Here is a 17,690-nt window from a genome sequence, read left to right on the forward strand (position 1 = left end):
ATTTAGTTATTCATGAGAGACATAGAGGAGGCAGAGATACAGGGAGAGGGAGAAGCAGGCTCCCTATGGGGAGCCCGTTGCGGGACTCGATTCCAGGATCCCAGGATCACGACCTGAGCTGAAGGCAGATCTCAACCACCACACCACCCAGGTGCCCCTCTATCATGGACTCTTAATTGTCGATGGGATTTATATGTTTTATGTCTTTACCTACTACTGAGCTATAAATCTCCCAAGAACAGATATCTTCTCATATACTATGGCTTATTTGCTTTTGCATTTCCAGCATCTTGTGTAGGACACTGAGTAGATATTTAAATTATTTTTTAATGTTTGAAGATGAAATTGAATAGAAATCTGTTTCGTGCTTTGAAATACCACAACATTAACTGTTAAGTAGAGAATAAGGCTGATACCAGCAGTTCACGTGGAAAACCTTGCTGGTTTCAACTGACTAAAAGTTTAGTATAAGTCAACAAAACAGTAACAGTGATCAAAACAAAAACAAAATAAAGAAAAATAGCAAACAAAACACACACACAAAGGTGTTATTATTTCCAGAACCAGAGAATGCTTCCACTTTACTGTGCCCTCTCTGCTCAGACATCAGAGATACTGTAAATAATTTTGAACTTGACTTTAAGAAATATTCTGACAATTAAAATATGTCCAGACAAGGAGGAGGGGATGGCCATGAAGAACATGGGAAGGATTTAAACACTGTGAAGAATGGTCTTAGAAACTGAAGTTACAAAATTTGGAAAAAAAAATTAGGGCCTGGGTATGAGAGTGGGGAATGTAGTTATAGAAACTATTTTTTTTTTAATGTGCATGAGGAATTAGACAGACTGTTTAACTCCAGATAATTTGAAAACACAGAGAGCACACCACACTGGAGAAACTCAATAAATATCTTAGTTAGCAAAAATAACAACATGCAGATGGCTAACTGGTGATAGTTTCAGTAGGCATATTTTGATTTGGATGAAAATCTCTTTTAATAATTAAAACTCTCCTTAAAAAGCCTATTACAAGTATACCCTCCTTCTGGACATGGAAACACAGTTTGGATCATCACCCTCCCAGAACCAGCAGAAGAGTTTGTTGAGTAGGCATTTGGACTAGAGTACTTCCCAAGTTGTAGTCATATTTATGATTCTATTATTTATTAAGTCCTTTTCCATGCTAAAGCAATTACACATACACCCTACTTTTTGAAAGTTCACACTACACCACTTGACTTTTATGGGAGATCTACATTAGTACCTATTTATGCTAGGCAAAAGAAATCCACAGGATTTTTGCTTTTGCAAAAAAGCTGCAAAGTGAAAATAGCTTTCCGCATTTGTTTTGCAGTGAGCCACTCTAGAGGCAGTATGCACCAGGAACAGCAAAACTCAGCATCTCAACATCAAGCAGCTGTACCTCTGAACCTTATCTGTGAGCATCTGTGCTTTATCTGTGTGCATTCATTAGCAAGACATGTCCTAAGGTCTCAGAAAAGCCTACAAGAGGTTATTTTTTTTAAGTGAGGGAAATATGTTTAAAAATTCCATGTAAATCAATGGTGATTGCCTCATCATTTTGTGTAATTTAAGCTTATGAAAGCTTTTTTAGGAATGCTCTATTTTCAGAAAGCGGGGGAAACCTGTACTGAGATTCTCTGATTTTAGTGAATTTCATAATTATCTTGGCTTAAGACCTATTACCATATGCTTTCTGAATCCTAGTAAATTTCATTAACTCAAATGTTATCTCTGGGTCCAAGGTGTAACAGACCCACTAAATCACATAGATAAGTACTCCCTCCCAAATCTAGCTTTATATACTCTCATATATTATCACTCTCCCATAACTTTTATATAATTTCTAACTCTCCAAAACACACCAAGGAAGGGAATTCCAGGACAGAAGAGAATTGTGGGTATTTTTTTTCACTGTATATTGTCTTTTAACAAAGAAAATCAATTAAGCAAAACAAGTCAAAAGCAAGCTGCAGTTTTTCTTAACTGAGCCATGGAGAACAAAAAGCTTACTTGATTTAGGGTAAAACTGTATTTAAACCCATTTAAATAGAATCTTTATATCCTAATAAAGGAAATTTTAAAAAATCTTGCCTTTGTTTTTAGAAGCAAAAAATATGGCAAGTATTTCTTGCTCAGCATTCTTAGGCTCAATTCAAGTATATATATTTACATTAGCGGTAACACAAGTCATTATAAAATAAAATGGAGGGGCTGTATCATACACACAATATAAAAATCCAATTTCTTCTACTCCAACTTTCTTTTTCTACATCTGTGACTCAATGAAACTTTAAAATATGTATACAAAAGATAAATGCTTTTGACCTTTAAAAAAAACCCTTTCCTCCATATATTTTATGGTTTTAAAAGTTACCTTTTTTTCCTTGAAAATGACTTAATTTTATTTTTTATCATCTATCTGAAAGAACACTTAACATTCTACCACACCTCCTACAATTGAGCATTCACTATGCTCTGGAAATATATACTTTAGTGATAATCATACATGAAATCCTCAAACAGAGGTGGATTTTATTATTCTCATTTTACTGATGAGGAAAATGAGTTTCAGAATGGTCAAATAACTTTCCCAAAGCCACACGGCTAATATATAATAAGTCTAGGATCTCAATGCAGATATACTCAACTCCAATCCCTATAATCTTTGACTATTCATTTTGCATCAAGCTTTACTGAGTATCTGTCACCTACCAAGCCCTGTCCTCCATGCAAAACTGAAAATAGCAAAACCACTGCCTTCAGTGATCTCATATTCTAATAGCGATGGCTAACACATCAATGAATGAAATTCAGCAAGATAATTTTATAATAAAGGTAAACATTAAGTGTAACAATGGTTCTACAGACAGAATAATCCACTTATGCCTGTTTCACGATAAAAGGTAAATACTAGGTATAACAATTGTCCTTAAGAAGAGAATAATACATTTTGCCTAACAATCAGTACATATAATGATTAAATGTTTCCTACTAATGTAGCTAGTTCTTGGCCAAAAAACAATTAAGGTTCTTTCCTTGAGGGGATGCTGCTTCCTCTTTGACTCTAATAATCAATCATGCCAATGTGCTTATATTTCACTAAGGGTCGCTTAAGAGATGGGCAATCTCATCTGATGTTTCACACACCAACAAATATCTGTCTAGTTGTCCGGTGTCCCATTTCAGCAGATCTCTTGTTAAGAACAGATACGTTAATTAAAATTATATTGTACTTTCAAACACTACTTGTTAGTGAATGAATGAGTAACAGGATAGAGCTACGAGAGATTTATCTTTGGCAAGGGGTTATGGACTATTTTCACATGAAATATGTAACCATTTATTTAAAGAGCTTTCTAGTTTCTTAAGTTGCCCTAACCATTACTCTTCCACATTTTTGCTTCCTGGGGAAATAATGCTATATTGTCACTGCAGCCACATGATGAACTCCCCCTGCGAACCCCCACCCCAACCCCGACCTTCTCACCTTCAGCATTCCTCTTCCTTTTTACTTCTACTTCCATTTTTTTAATCACTTCCTTTTGTAGACTTTTAAAATCTAATAATATATCTCCATGTAAGTCTCATGCCTGTATCATTCATTTCTAAAATGTCTCTTTAGGGAGATCCCTGGGAGGCTCAGCCGTTTAGCACCTGCCTTCAGCCCAGGCATGATCCTGGAGTCCCAGGATCAAGTCCCGTATCAGGTTCCCTGCATGGAGCCTGCTTCTCTCTCTGCCTGTGTCTCTGCCTCTCTCTCTCAATGTGTCTCTCATGAATAAATAAATAAAATCTTAAAAAAAAATGTGTCATTAGAGCATTATCTCTTTTTTTAATAGACTCTAAGGACCAAATTTCCACCCCCTAAAGCTTGACCTTTGTAAAACTGGCATATTCTTATTTTATTTAATGCCTCTTTCAACATAATCTCCAGTTTCAAAAAAGTATCATAATCAACTTTTTCATTGTATAGAGAAACATATGTGTCATATTTCTTAGGTGAGCTCACCATTTGCTGTTTGGTGTTCCCTTTGTCTGGATCACTTTATCATGGCCTATTAAGGACAATGATCCTAGAATATATTACAAGTTATACATGGTTGGGCATCATGTAAAAAGTTTAAATGTTGCCACATATCCAATTTGATTTTTTAAGAAACTATCTGAACTCTAAACTCTACACAATGAAAATTTTAATGACCTTTCACATAGGGTTTGAAAGAGCCTAGTGACATATTTACTAGTCTGAATACCTAACTCAAAAACCGTCTCTTATTTCCCCATCTTTTCCTAATGGACCAACTTCTCTTATATATAAACATATATGAAAACTCTCTCAATGCAGAAGCACTATGGATTTAATTAAAAACTGTACATGTCCCTTGCAAGAAGAAATAAATGACCTTCATCATCATGAAGTACAAATTTCAACTCTTAAGAGACCAAAAGCCAATTACTGAGTCAGTAACACTTCACAAAATGGCTGTACTTCAGCAGCTTCTCGGGGAGTTGAGAGGACTTTTCAAAGTATAGGATTCTAATCCATCCTAGGCCTACTGAATACAACCATCTGTCAATTTCCTTTAAAATCAATGTTTTTAAAATGTGCCCTGGGTGTTTGGTGGGTGGGAGAGGGAAGGCAGCCAACTTGAGACAGAACAAAGTTAATGAGGCCAAAGTTTGTAGTGGTTTTTGATAAATTGTCCTAAGAAGGAGGTAAGTTACTTGATGAGCCTTGCTTAAATAACAGTCATCCCTTTTATCAGATGTTGATTTATTTTTTTTAATTTTTAGAGAGAGAGATCAGGGGAGGTGGAGAGGGAGTTGGAGGGGAGAGAGAGAGAGAGAGAGAGAAAAACTTAAGCAGACTACACATCCAGTGCAGACTGGACGTGGGGCTTGATCTCACGAACCTGGGATCATGATCTGAACTGAAATCAAGAGTTGGACACTTAACCAACTGAGCCACCCAGGTGCCCTCAGAACACTTTTTTTTTAAATTAGGGAATGACGTATTTGAAGACATCTAAGAAAAAAGCAAGAGTGACTTAACCCTGGTCACGACTTCACTATTTATAAACAATGAGGGGGCAAATTCCAAACCAAATTGTCCTCACAGCCATGAGTCCAAATTCTGGCTTTCTTTTGGACCAACCAGCTTATTTCTCTTTCCATCACAATGAATGACTCCTAATTTAGTCTTCTTAGTCTTAGTCTTCTTACAAAGAATACCACTGGTCACAGGAAATACAAGACGGGTCAGTGAAAATCCAATGGCTCTGCTAGGGAAGGAATTCAAAATGTATGCCCTGCTATCAGTCAGATACTGCATTCTTTTATCTTAAAAAATCTAAAAGACAGTCATAACAGGCCATCACATATCTTTTAGGTCAGCATAGCACCAAAAATAGCTGTTCCCAAAGTTTAACAGAAGATTTCTGGCATATTTTGCCACTATTCTATGGTTAGCTTGTGAATGAGGATTTCCCTGTGAACTGAAATCATGATTGACCAATTTAGGGATTTCCATCCCTCTGGCAGTACTTTAGCTCAATCTAAATTTGATTGTTTCCTTGAATGGAGTAATTTAATTTTCTTCAAATGTCTACTGACTTTATAATGCCAAACCTAGAAAATGAAATGGAGAACTGGGTCAGTTGACCAGGTAATCCAGGCCAAAAAATAAAATATTGCTTAGAAACTTCATATAACACATGAGTTGTTTTAATTTCCTGAACTATCATTTGTCTGAGTAGTCAGATTTTCTGCTCTATATCTGTACTATGTAATAAAAAAAATATTTACGGTGAAAGAAAACACTATTCTCAATTCACAACTCAGCATCCTGTAAATTTACTGTGAAATAAATTATTTACTTCACATTAAGTGAAAGTAAATACTAATAATTACTGGAGATTACCTCAGACTCATGTGGTCATAGGCACACAGCAACTGACAGACAAACAAGCCAAGCAGAAAGGGGGAAATGGCACTTAGTAAAACACATATTTGGTATAAGTAGATGTAATTTGAATGTATAAAGACACGTCTTGAAAAATGGTAGCTATTATCACCATGCTTATTTTCTTAATGTGAAAGACTTTGAATGCATCCATTCTAAAAAGGTATGGCTTTATACCATATATTAGAGTTCCACATAAAGAAGAATCTCATTGGTGCTTTTAGTAATATATGACTGAAACTGAATGAAACCATTCTCTCTCACTCTCTCTCTCTCTCTCACCAAAAACAGAATCAAAGGGCACTAATTTTAAGAGAACTATAATCTTAGGCTCTGCAGTTTTGTTGTGGCTTTTTAATTTGGCCATTTCCAACTATTGTAGTTCTTCAGTGAAAGTTCCATAGCTTAGGACAGCTGGCTGTAGACCTGGACTACCTGATAAATCATCTACTTGAACATATGATAATTTAACCCTAGGCTGGGGAAAAGTCAAAGGCCCGTAGGGTATATATAGCTATTTGAGGACCTGAGAAGAATGAATATATTTCTTTTAATGTTAGAAGTACAAGTTAAGCTACACAAACATGAAGTACAGTGGATCTACGCCATTCTTTGGAACTTTCCATCTCACAATATGCCAAAAAGCACATCCTGACAGTCACAATGAATAATGCCATTTAGAAGCCAAACATGAAAGAGTTTCTTCCTGTTACCTGTGTACACACAAAAATGTACAAAGATGAATCCCTGTCCCTTCCTTAAAGAAACATTAGGACTGGTTGTTAGAGGAATTTGAAAGGAAAAGCTGACCATCCGTAGTTGTTGGGGTGGTTTTCAAATCCTTTCCGAATTCTTTGAGATCACCTAAATTGGACAGGAAACAAGGAAATCAAAAGGGTCAAGCTGAGTCCACACTCCCAGTTCAAGGAGAAAAAAGAAAAATCTGTTTTTACTGATCTAGTTTGTCCTTCATGAGAAGATGTACCTCAAAGCAAAAAGGAAAAAGAAATGTTAAAATTAGTCTATTATAAGAAAGAAAAAATAATATTTGTAGTAGAATGTAAAAGGAAATTTTACAAACTTGTTTAGCCAACCACTTCAGTCATTAAACAAGGATTATTGGGTACCTACTTGTGACAGTCACTGTTCTAGGGGCCCTTGAGATACATCAAGGCAGGACAGGAATCTCTGCCCTCTTATTTCTGGAGGGAGAAAAACAATAAACCGTGAACAAAACAAGTGAAAAACATTAAAATATGTTAGAAGATAATAATCATTGTGGAAAAGAAACTAGGTTGGGGTGTGATAGTTCAGGATAAGGGCAAATTGTAGTATTGAATAGGATAATCAGAGTAAGTCTCTTGAAAAAGTGCAATTTGAACAAAATCCAGAAGGATGTGAAGGTGCTACCCAATTATTTAAGTACTTTAAGGTAATTTTTTGGTATTTTCTACCAAAGATACTATGTAGGAAGAGTTCCTAATTAGATTTTCTTTGAAAATTTGGTCTTTAGTTGACTAAGTGGTTTCCTATAAGCTCAACTCATATATCACTCTATGGAGTTGTTACTGAGGCAAAACATTAATTCACAAAAAAGTTTTCTCTGGATGGTACTTCCAGTGCTTGAGAAAATATTTACCTCCCTGCTTCCTTCAGCCAGCAAATTGGCATCTAAAAAGCAGCACTTTGCCATCGAACTCCTAGGTTTGTTCAAAGGTGAGGCAAGTCCATTTCAACTTCTCATTGTATGAAAGAAAAAGGTGAAAGTTTAAAGAGTTACAGAAATATCTAAATAGTTTTGATTAAGTAGAATCAACCTTGACATGTACCAATATTATTCACAGGATGGGCCATCAGGTCAATGAGGTTCAATTAGTTATAACTTAAAACAATCACAGAATCATAAATTATAGGTACTTATAAGATGGACAGAAGATATTAAGAAATTAATACTGTTTTAAACCTTTGGCAGATTACAGATCATTACTTTTGAAATTCATTTAATCTAAATGTACAGAGTACTTCTTTTATTTTATTGCCACCATCAATAATAACTATCTTCTAAGTACTTATAGTTCCATTTGTAAAATGTAACATATCCTTGAGAGCAGAGTATTTTATTAGCCCGCATTACAGATCATAACACTGATATATGTAAGGCTACATTACTTGTCCAGGGATAAATATAGGATCTGAACCCAGGTCTCATGACTTCCTGGACTCCTGCCCATCTCACAATACTACCTCTTGTTATGAAATTAAATTTCACACCACTATAAAAGGAAACCTTGAAATGAGAATCAATAGCATCCTATAAAATTCTCTGATTGGTTTCCTTCACATTACCTCTAAATTTATTTTGTAAGAATAAGAATATGATACTTTGTTTCATGATTATCAGTGTGTAAGGAGAGGAAAATCTTTAATGTCTCCTTAAGGTAGGTTCTTTCCTATATCAGTTATTTTAGCTCAAAGTCTCCACAATGTTTTGTCTATCATAATAAGTGATATATCATGCCCTATAATTAAAAGAGTATCATTTTTTAGATGATCTGTAATGTTCTTCATTGTTCCAAAATTCTATGATTCTTTTTTTTTAAAGATTTTATTTTTTTTTGGGGGGGGGGGGGCTTAATGGCACAGTCAGTTGAGGATCCAAATCTTGGTTTTGGTTCAGGTTGTGATCTTAGGGTCATGAGATCGAGAACCCTATTAAGTCTTCTTAAGATTCTCTCTCCTTCCACCCCTCTCCCACTAAAATAAGTAAATAAATCTTTTAAAAAATATATTTTTAAGTAATCTCCACATCTAATGTGGGGATCAAACTCACAACCCCGAGATTGAGTCAGACACCTCATTTACTGAGTCAGTCAAGTGCCCCCAAAATACCCAGATTCTTTTAGTATATGAGCTAAGCACTCTAGAAAATTACAATTTTCTTTAAAATCATGATCAACACAATTTTAAAAATATTCCCTTTTACCAGCCTGTGCTGATGTTGGTTTTTAAACAAAAGCTAGATTAATAAAATTACATTTTAAAATGGACAGATAAAATCATTATTTTGGAGAAGGAATCATCCTTTTATTTTTATTTTTTTTACTTATTTCTTTAATTTAGTAGGCTCCATGCTCAGTATGGGACTAACAACTCCAAGATCAAGAGTCAGATGTTCTACCAACTGAACCAGCCAGGCACCCCAGAAATCATTCTTTTAAAGTGTAGTATGCCATAATTTAATTTTTTTTTTGCTATTTTTGATCTATTCCAGTAAAGCATCTAAATTTATATTTACACTACCTCATTCTTTAAAATATTAGACTATGGAGAGTCGTTTCTGTGTTCTTCTCCAAGGATAAATTAATCTAATAAAGTCTAAATAAAATCCTTGTTTAGTTTATTAGTTATTCAATTTCACCACTGTTTATAAATGTATGAAGATGTGATTATCTCATCCCAGAGCTAAGAATGCAGAGATTTGGAGGATCTGGGACTTTTATTAGTAATAACTATAACGACAAAACTGACTGAATTCCAGCAAGAGATAACACATAAATATTTACTTTTCAAGCATTTTTTCTTGATTATATCCAGAAGAGATAGACATACAGTCTAAAGAAAAACTAAAAAGTTCCAAATTCTAAATAGTCACATAACCTTCTATGTCATATTGATGAAGATATTTATAAGGATGATGAAGATATTTAATGTCTGATTTTATAAAGTGAAATTCTAGTCTTTCCATGTTCTGTAACTGTAAATGAGGAGCAGCACCTCCTGATACTGCAACAGTAAAAGTAATAACAGATAATTCAAAATAAATTATCGCTTAGTTTGCCTATGCACCAAATGTAGGCATTTCAATACAGTAAAATTCTGTCAACATTCACAAATGTTTCTCAATGATGAAGAATATTTAATATTATAAAGATAAATGGGGAAATATGATTTAAGAAGCCATATGGAAGAAAAGAAATATATTTTTATTTTATTTTATTTTATTTTTTTTTAATTTTTATTTGTTTATGAAAGTCACAGAGAGAGAGAGAGAGGCAGAGACACAGGCAGAGGGAGAAGCAGGCTCCATGCACCGGGAACCCGACGTGGGATTTGATCCCGGGTCTCCAGGACCGCGCCCTGGGCCAAAGGCAGGCGCCAAACCGCTGCGCCACCCAGGGATCCCAAGAAATATATTTTTAAAATCAAATTAGATCCACATAAAAAAAACACAGTAAAATGTATTTAAAAGTTATAAAACAAATATGCATCATGATGTTGGTGATCTGAAGTTGGGTACTTCATACACAAAAGGAAACTATATAAAAAATACTAAATGTTTTTTCCTTCCCCTAAATATGAACAACATCAAATCAATTTTAAGAGTAAATATAATAAAATTTTAAGAGTTATGGTGTGACATTACAGATAAAATTTTAAAACATGTAATCTTTGACATGGCTAATTGTAGTGGAATCAATTATATCTAGTTATTGATACCATTAGTTTTTAAAAACCTTTTTTATATAATTTACTCTATTTTAAGATCTTCATTTTCACCAGTAAAATAAAGTTTAGGCCCTTTTACAATAATTTTATGCCTGACAGTTGTATTTGTGATACCTTGGCCTTCTAGAAATACAAGAAACCGGGATAATCAAACGCTTACTCTTTCATTTGAAATGGTAAAGTGGACATTCACTTTGCAAATATACTCTGGAATTTATGAATGCAGGAACAGCAAATATCATATCACAAGATAAGCCTTATAAATACATTTTGGCTTTTTTGGAAGCTTACAATCCAAACCCAGTCTAAATAGGTCTTATGGTACGTTACAGTTGATACAGTGAGATTCAAAACAACAATAATAGCAAAAAACAAACGAAAACCTCATGGAAACCACATAAGATAGCATAGCAAATCTAACTTTCAGGAAAATTTCTGTATTGTATAAACAATGAAAGCTACAAAATAAAAATTGATCATCTGACACTGTGAAAACAAATCATATTAAAATTCTTGAAAACTCTTAAATACAAAGATACATTGACTTCATTTCCTTATAGACTCCTTGTGGTGCATATGCTAAGGTATATCGCAGTGTTATCTTTGGAATGATGCCTTATTAGAAAGACATACTGCAGTTCTAGAAAAGGATATGAATGATAGGGAAAAAAAAGTAAGTTGAGAGACAAGAGACAGAAAGGATTCTATGTGATTTGTTGCTACAATTCTTTTTAGTTATTTTATAAATTTCCTCTTCCTTTTCCACCCTCTACTTTGTCCACTCCAAACTTTCCATGTCTTCTACATTTGCCTCTTTTAATGTGCTCCTCTACCCCCTCCACCTCACATACACGTTCTTAAGTCATGAAAATATTAAGTTGAAGATACAATAAGAAAAATATTCTAGAAATACAATGTTTAAAAAGAAAGACAAACTTCCTGCCCTCATGGGGCTTACATTCTACTAGGAAATGTTAACATTAAATACATAATCACTCATCTAAATATATAATTACATCTAAAATGATTGCTATAAAAGAAAATGCAAGCCTCTAATCAGAGCATGATCATTAATTATTAAAATAATAACTAAAAGTTCCTGAGCTATAAACCAGCCATGGTGGCCGGATTTGCAGCGTAACTTACTTTTTTTTTTTTGGCATTTTCTGATCTAAATGGTCATTCATTTCTCTCAGACAACCATTAGAGTAAAAGATGAGTAAATAAAGTAATTACTGAAATGAAGTGACCAGTTAAAGAATCATGAAAAAAAAAACAATCAACTAATTCAAAGGCAAAACAAGCCAAAATTATAAATAGAGTAGAGAATCAAGTTAGCAATGTCAATGGTCCTAATATTACTAATGACAAATTTCAAGCCTAAAAGGGAAAGCAAACACAATTTTCACAAAATCCATTTGGATCCCTCTAGGTACAATTAGCCGAAGCTCGGATGGCTCTGGGTAACGCTTGTCTTCAGCTCTCCCAAAGAAAGCTACAATTCATTGAAACAAAGTTTATTCCTAACTGTATCCAGTTAAAGGTGGCCTATCTTTATTTAGAAAATATGGAAACAAATCCAAATAATTGTAAAGTTTGAAGTAGAATGACCAATTGAAAGTATGACATAAGGTGGCCTATGGGAAGAGAGAGAAAGCTTAACAATGATCCTTAACACACCTCTTTAACATGACTTAGCTGTTCTTGTCATGTACAAATCATAAGGAATTCTGCAGTTTCCAAACCCTGAAAAATTAATTAGGGATTATGAAAGGATCCACATCAACTATGTAAGGATACATCACAAAGTGATACCAGTGCTTACCTCTAGGGGGAAGACTAAGGAGGTTGAAGAAGGCTAACAGGAGTAATGTTCTCTTTAAATGATTTACTTTTTTTTTTTTTTTTTTTAAGGAATGGCATTCATCTATCTCTGGACATTTAAAAATTTAGAAAATATTTAAAAATCCATATAGAAAAAATCAAAATGATGATAATAATGTTCTTGAATCCAATTTTGTCTCTGGACTCAAAAAAAAATGACATTAATGCATAGATATTCATTCCAGAGTCCCCAAATTCACTACCGCTAATGAGAGCAGCAATGTCAAGAAAAATGCTCCGGGATTATACTGTGATGGAAAGATTTTGAAGCATTAATTTACAATGCAAATCAATTATTTCAGACTGGACAGGTTTAACACCTATTTCATACACAACTAGGATTTAACTTGATATTAAAAGCTACAATGAAAGTTTCTAGGTATTTCTTTATTCCTTTGACGTGTGGCACAGGACAAGGAGAGCTACCTAAGGGAGGCCCTCATTCATGTTATTTTTATCTTCTCTGAATGCAAATCACATTTTTTTTTACCATTTCCACAACACTTCTATTCTGTCATTTATACATTTGTCCACATGTTTTCATTTTCCTACTATACTGAAACTCTCTGAATGTGGGTGCCATGTCAGTCAAGATTGTGTTTTTACTCTAGAATGCAGATTTATTGAATTGATTAACAATTAAAGAAGACTTACAAATCATATTTCTCATTTCTATACATCTAATTTGCAAAACAGTCAAATCTATCTTAAAATCTTCTTTCCCCATTTAACAACAAAAAACATCCTGGTCCCATTAACAGAGGAAAAATGTAAAGGAAAAACCAAATTCCTGTGCTCTGTAGTTTTGTGCTGACTGAGGAATAAAACTCAATGAAAAGTAGTGAATTAAAATATGTCTGACACACACGCCAACAGAAAGCATTTAAGACTCACATAATAAAACTGAATGAAGTTAAGTGACACTTAACATTAATTACATCAAAACAAATATCAGCTGAGTATAAACATAAATTATTCTGTATGTAGAGTTAAATGGTTATAGAATTAGAACATTATTTTTGAGTTACTTTTTATGACATAATGTATATGTGTTTGTATATTTAGAATGTTTGTGTATATACATGCATTCAAACATATACAAACACATATGCATATATATCTCTCAGCCAGTAAAGTAAAATATACACACAGTTCCCTCTACAACATCCTGAGTCATCTAAAAAGAAACATGGTGGGAAATGCCCACTAAGAAAGGGAAGTAGATGGGAATTTGACCTAAGAATTTAGAAAGCATCCCAAATAGTACATGAAATCTCTAAAACAATAAGTACTGTCATTTGTATAGTTGCTAGAAGGCTTAAAATAAGACGAAATTATATTATTGTAAATGGTTGACCAAAACACACTGCAGTAGCATATGTTCTCTTTTATTGGCTCAAAATACCCAAGCAACATTTGTTTCTAAAGCTCCATTTTACACATTTAAAACCGATATATTTCTTACTTATTGCCTGGCTCATGTTCAGGTGCTTTTTCAAGCAGAAAAGTTTCCCTGCTAGATGACACAAAGGTAAAGGTGAAGATCTGTGAGCTTTTGTCCCAATTCAGATTAAGATTCAGAGCGCAAGAAAATTCAGAGAATTTAAGGATAAGAAACACATTCCTGCATTTAAAATAAAAACAAAACCCACAAAACAAACAAACAAAACAAAAACAAAAAAACCAAGAGACCAAGGACACATTCAGAAATACATAGTTAAAAATGGTTAACTTAAAGGCTGTGATACATATTTACCACAGCTACATATTATCTACTTCTTGTTAATGAAAACACTAAACACAATGTGGATGGTTCTAAATGGCAAATTAAGCATGCTTTTAAATCTGGCATCAATGCTGTCAAGAAGTACACATGCCTGACTTACCAAGTGATGCAGAAATATATACCTGGTTGATAATGTTCTTAAAACAAAGTTAGTATGTGAAAAATAAAGAACAGGCTTGTCTTGTTTCTTTATTTCTTTCACGGTACTGCCTTTTCAAATTATTGTGGAATTAATATGTATATATGACACCTAGCAGGCAACGAGGTAATGAGCACACTGCAGTACTGTTTAGATGCTGCACATGTTTAGACTTACATCCCAATGCAAAATGGCTGGGGCAGGTGTGCTCCTGAGTTAAATGTTTGAGGATGATATATTTATGGTGACTACACTCATCATTAAATGATACTGCAAAAAGTGATACTGAAACCTGTAGCTAATTTCTAAATATACTAATTTTATAAGCAGCAAACATGAGAAAAATCACTCTAAAGAGCAAGGAAAAAAACAGTGAAACATTTTGATGGATTTTTCTTACCTTAAATTAATATTCATTAACACTCATACCTACCTCTCAGTGCCCATTACTAATGTGAAAAGTTCTAAATACATTTTTATAAGTTATACACACTGTAATTCATACAGATGATAATAAAAAGAAATAAAATAATGTAATACCTTTACTTTTACCTATGGATTTGATGAAATGGTTCCATGAAGAAAGAGTTTCCATACAAAGAGAATAAAAAGAGAAACAACAATAAGAATTATGAATATATGTAAATGCACTACTGTTTGAAAATTAAACAAGACAAGAAAGTATAAATAAAGACTTGAAAACACGTGGAGATAAAATCGGCACACGTTGAGAAATCTGTCTTTTTTTTTTAAAGGCAACATGCAAAAAAATTGAAACGCCCATGCTCACTTTAAAAGATTACACAAAAAAGAAGATACACAATGACTATGCTATAGGTAGGAAAATTATTGATTCTGTGAAACACTATACTCAGCATTCTAGAAGCCAGAAGCCAAAGATGTCTGCATGTTCCCAAACTGCCATGCATGGGTGAAAAATGGACTCTTTTTGGCACAGTCAGTTCAACTGAATATCAGATATTAACTTCTGATGGTTCTCAGGTTTTCTTTATTATAGCTACCCTTAACTGCATATGCTTAGAAATGTATAGAAACTTTCAATCACAAAATCTTATGTCTGATCTATTTGCAGATATTATAGTGCAAAGAATGAAGGAAAATAAAAGTCAACGGAGCAAACCAAAATCAAACCAACACACACAGGGGCGAAAAACATGTAAAGATGTGAACAAAAGTTATGTATTTAATTTGCAGCCAGATAATTTGCAAGCATTTGCCCATCCTTTGCAGTGATGGTTTCAAGCAGCTACAGAACAAGAAAACACTGAAAGCAGAGTGGAAAAGGAACAGAGCCCATACCTTGGTCGCCCATCATCAGGTGCGCCAGACCTTGAAGGAAAACAAGAGCACAGTCAGCAATAAACAAGGGAGCATGGGAAGGCAGGGTGGTCACGGTGACAAAAATGTCCAGTGACAGACGTCTTGTTTCCTATGAGACATGTCTGTATCACAGAGGCAAATCAAAAAGCCTTCTTTCAACCCCTGGTTGGAATGCTTGGGGGCAAAGAGTTATAGTACTACAATTTAAACACTGGCATATGCTGCCCTGTGTGTTTCTTCAATGTACCAGTTGGAACAATCAACAGCATAAAATTGTGACTTAAAATCCAACCAATCCCTTAAATATTGCATCTGCCCTTTGTGCCCTTTGATGAGACTATTTTGAACACTGCCACCACAGGGCTTCTTATTCTTTGGTGATGAAATTAGATTTTTTAAAAACCCAAAGGAATATCTGAAACATGGGCTGGGTCTGATCTTTTTCCCCTCGTCAAAAAAATGAGAAGTTTTATAATTAACTTAAAAAAATCCTTAGTCACACTGAAATGATAATGCAGAAATGTCTCCTTGTCTGACACATGTAGCAATTGACTAAGCTTGTTCAAATACAAAAAAAAAAAAAAAAAAAAGCTATTAAACATGCAGCTGTAAAGTTGGAATTTACTATAGAATACTGTTTTTAGGAAACAATGGATCAGCTTTAAATAGGCTCAAGTAATTTTCCATGGAGAACAAAATTACTTAGTCTTTTACTTAAACATTGCCTAAACACTGAACTAGGAGTTGTTGTGAATATATATATACATTTAATAATGTTTTATTTTTTTATATGAATCATACTTTCATCAAGGACGTTTTCTAAAATGACGCTGAATTCCCTTTATTTAAATTGTTTGTTATCTGCTACTTGACAAATGACTTCAGTTTGAAGATTACCTTTTCTAAAGAATACCACTAAGGTTCTTTTCAAAAACTCTCTCACAATCCAAGAAGATACTTTTTACTGAGAGGCATTAATTCCTAGTTCTTTATTCTGTATTCAGAAACAAAGCTACTCCTTGATCCATGTCTATTTCAAGAATATGGGAAAATGTTAGAACAATATAGTAACACAGCAATTCAACAGAATTTATATTTCTAGTGTTATTTAAAATATATTTGAGACTTTATTGAGCTACATGATATCAATACTAAAACTAATCTGCATTATTTCCTTAAAATTTCCAGAGTATTTAAACATCCCTGTGGGGCAGATACAATTACAGATCAACATATAATCAAAATATGAGGACTACTGATCCTAGAGGTTTAATGTTTCTGTAATATAGCTTCCTTTTATATTTTCAAAGTGATTTTAACAAAAAAAATCACACAAGCAGATTAAAAAGTTTATGATCTGTTGGTGATTCTGTGTGTATTTTCTCATTTAATTCCACTTTTAAAACTACTAAATATATTTCCTAAAAACAGTTTATAATTTTTTGTATACTAAATCAGGAAATGATCTCTGTATAAGATCTAACTTTCAGAAAATATATAAAACACTTGTAATGATGGTGTCGAATACCACCTCAGTAAGGATGGAAGTTAATAAATCTCAAAAGAATTCACATTCCTCATGCTAGAATTTCCTACCACTAAGGGAGCTCCACTATATTGCCAAAGTCAAGTTATAAATAGGAATGGTACAATTATGATTGGATAAACTTTATTACAGTAGTTTATGGGTCTTTATTCTAAAAATCTTGTCAAAAATTTTCATGAGATGCATATGTGAGGAAAGGAGCATTCAGGCTTATTAGGCTGATTTTAAAGCCCCTGGAATGCAAGTGGATTTAAAGAGAAAGAACAAAAACATGGAACATTTTACAGAATGGTTGAGGAAATGCAAAAGAAGTTGAGAAGATACTTATTAAAAAAAATTCAGTCTCAAATAACATGCATAATATAACTGATACTGATTTTGAAAGATGTCAGATCCTTGGGGTAATATCACCTTTACTAAGTGCATTTTCACATGCTATTAAAATTATAGTATAGAAAAACAGAAGCCATATCCAAAGCCAACACTTGAAAAAATAGTCA

At 33.6% G+C, this 17,690-nt stretch overlaps 1 protein-coding gene across 24 annotated transcripts in view; it reads right to left on the reverse strand.

The window, feature by feature from the left end:
• The window catches only part of NRXN1 (neurexin 1), a 1,115,374-nt gene that overhangs the window by 993,572 nt on the left and 104,112 nt on the right, over positions 1–17,690 (reverse strand). For 19 of the 24 annotated variants that reach the window (XM_072768323.1, XM_072768320.1, XM_072768310.1 and 16 more), the window contains one exon: positions 15,624–15,653. The exons of the other annotated variants lie outside the window; for them this stretch is intronic. In XM_072768323.1, coding sequence (XP_072624424.1) covers positions 15,624–15,653 — 30 coding nt within the window. The remainder of the gene's footprint in view (positions 1–15,623; positions 15,654–17,690) is intronic. 24 annotated transcript variants of the gene reach the window in all.

Source organism: Canis lupus, chromosome 11, assembly GCF_048164855.1.
Source record: "Canis lupus baileyi chromosome 11, mCanLup2.hap1, whole genome shotgun sequence".
NCBI classification, from domain to species: Eukaryota; Metazoa; Chordata; class Mammalia; order Carnivora; family Canidae; genus Canis; species Canis lupus.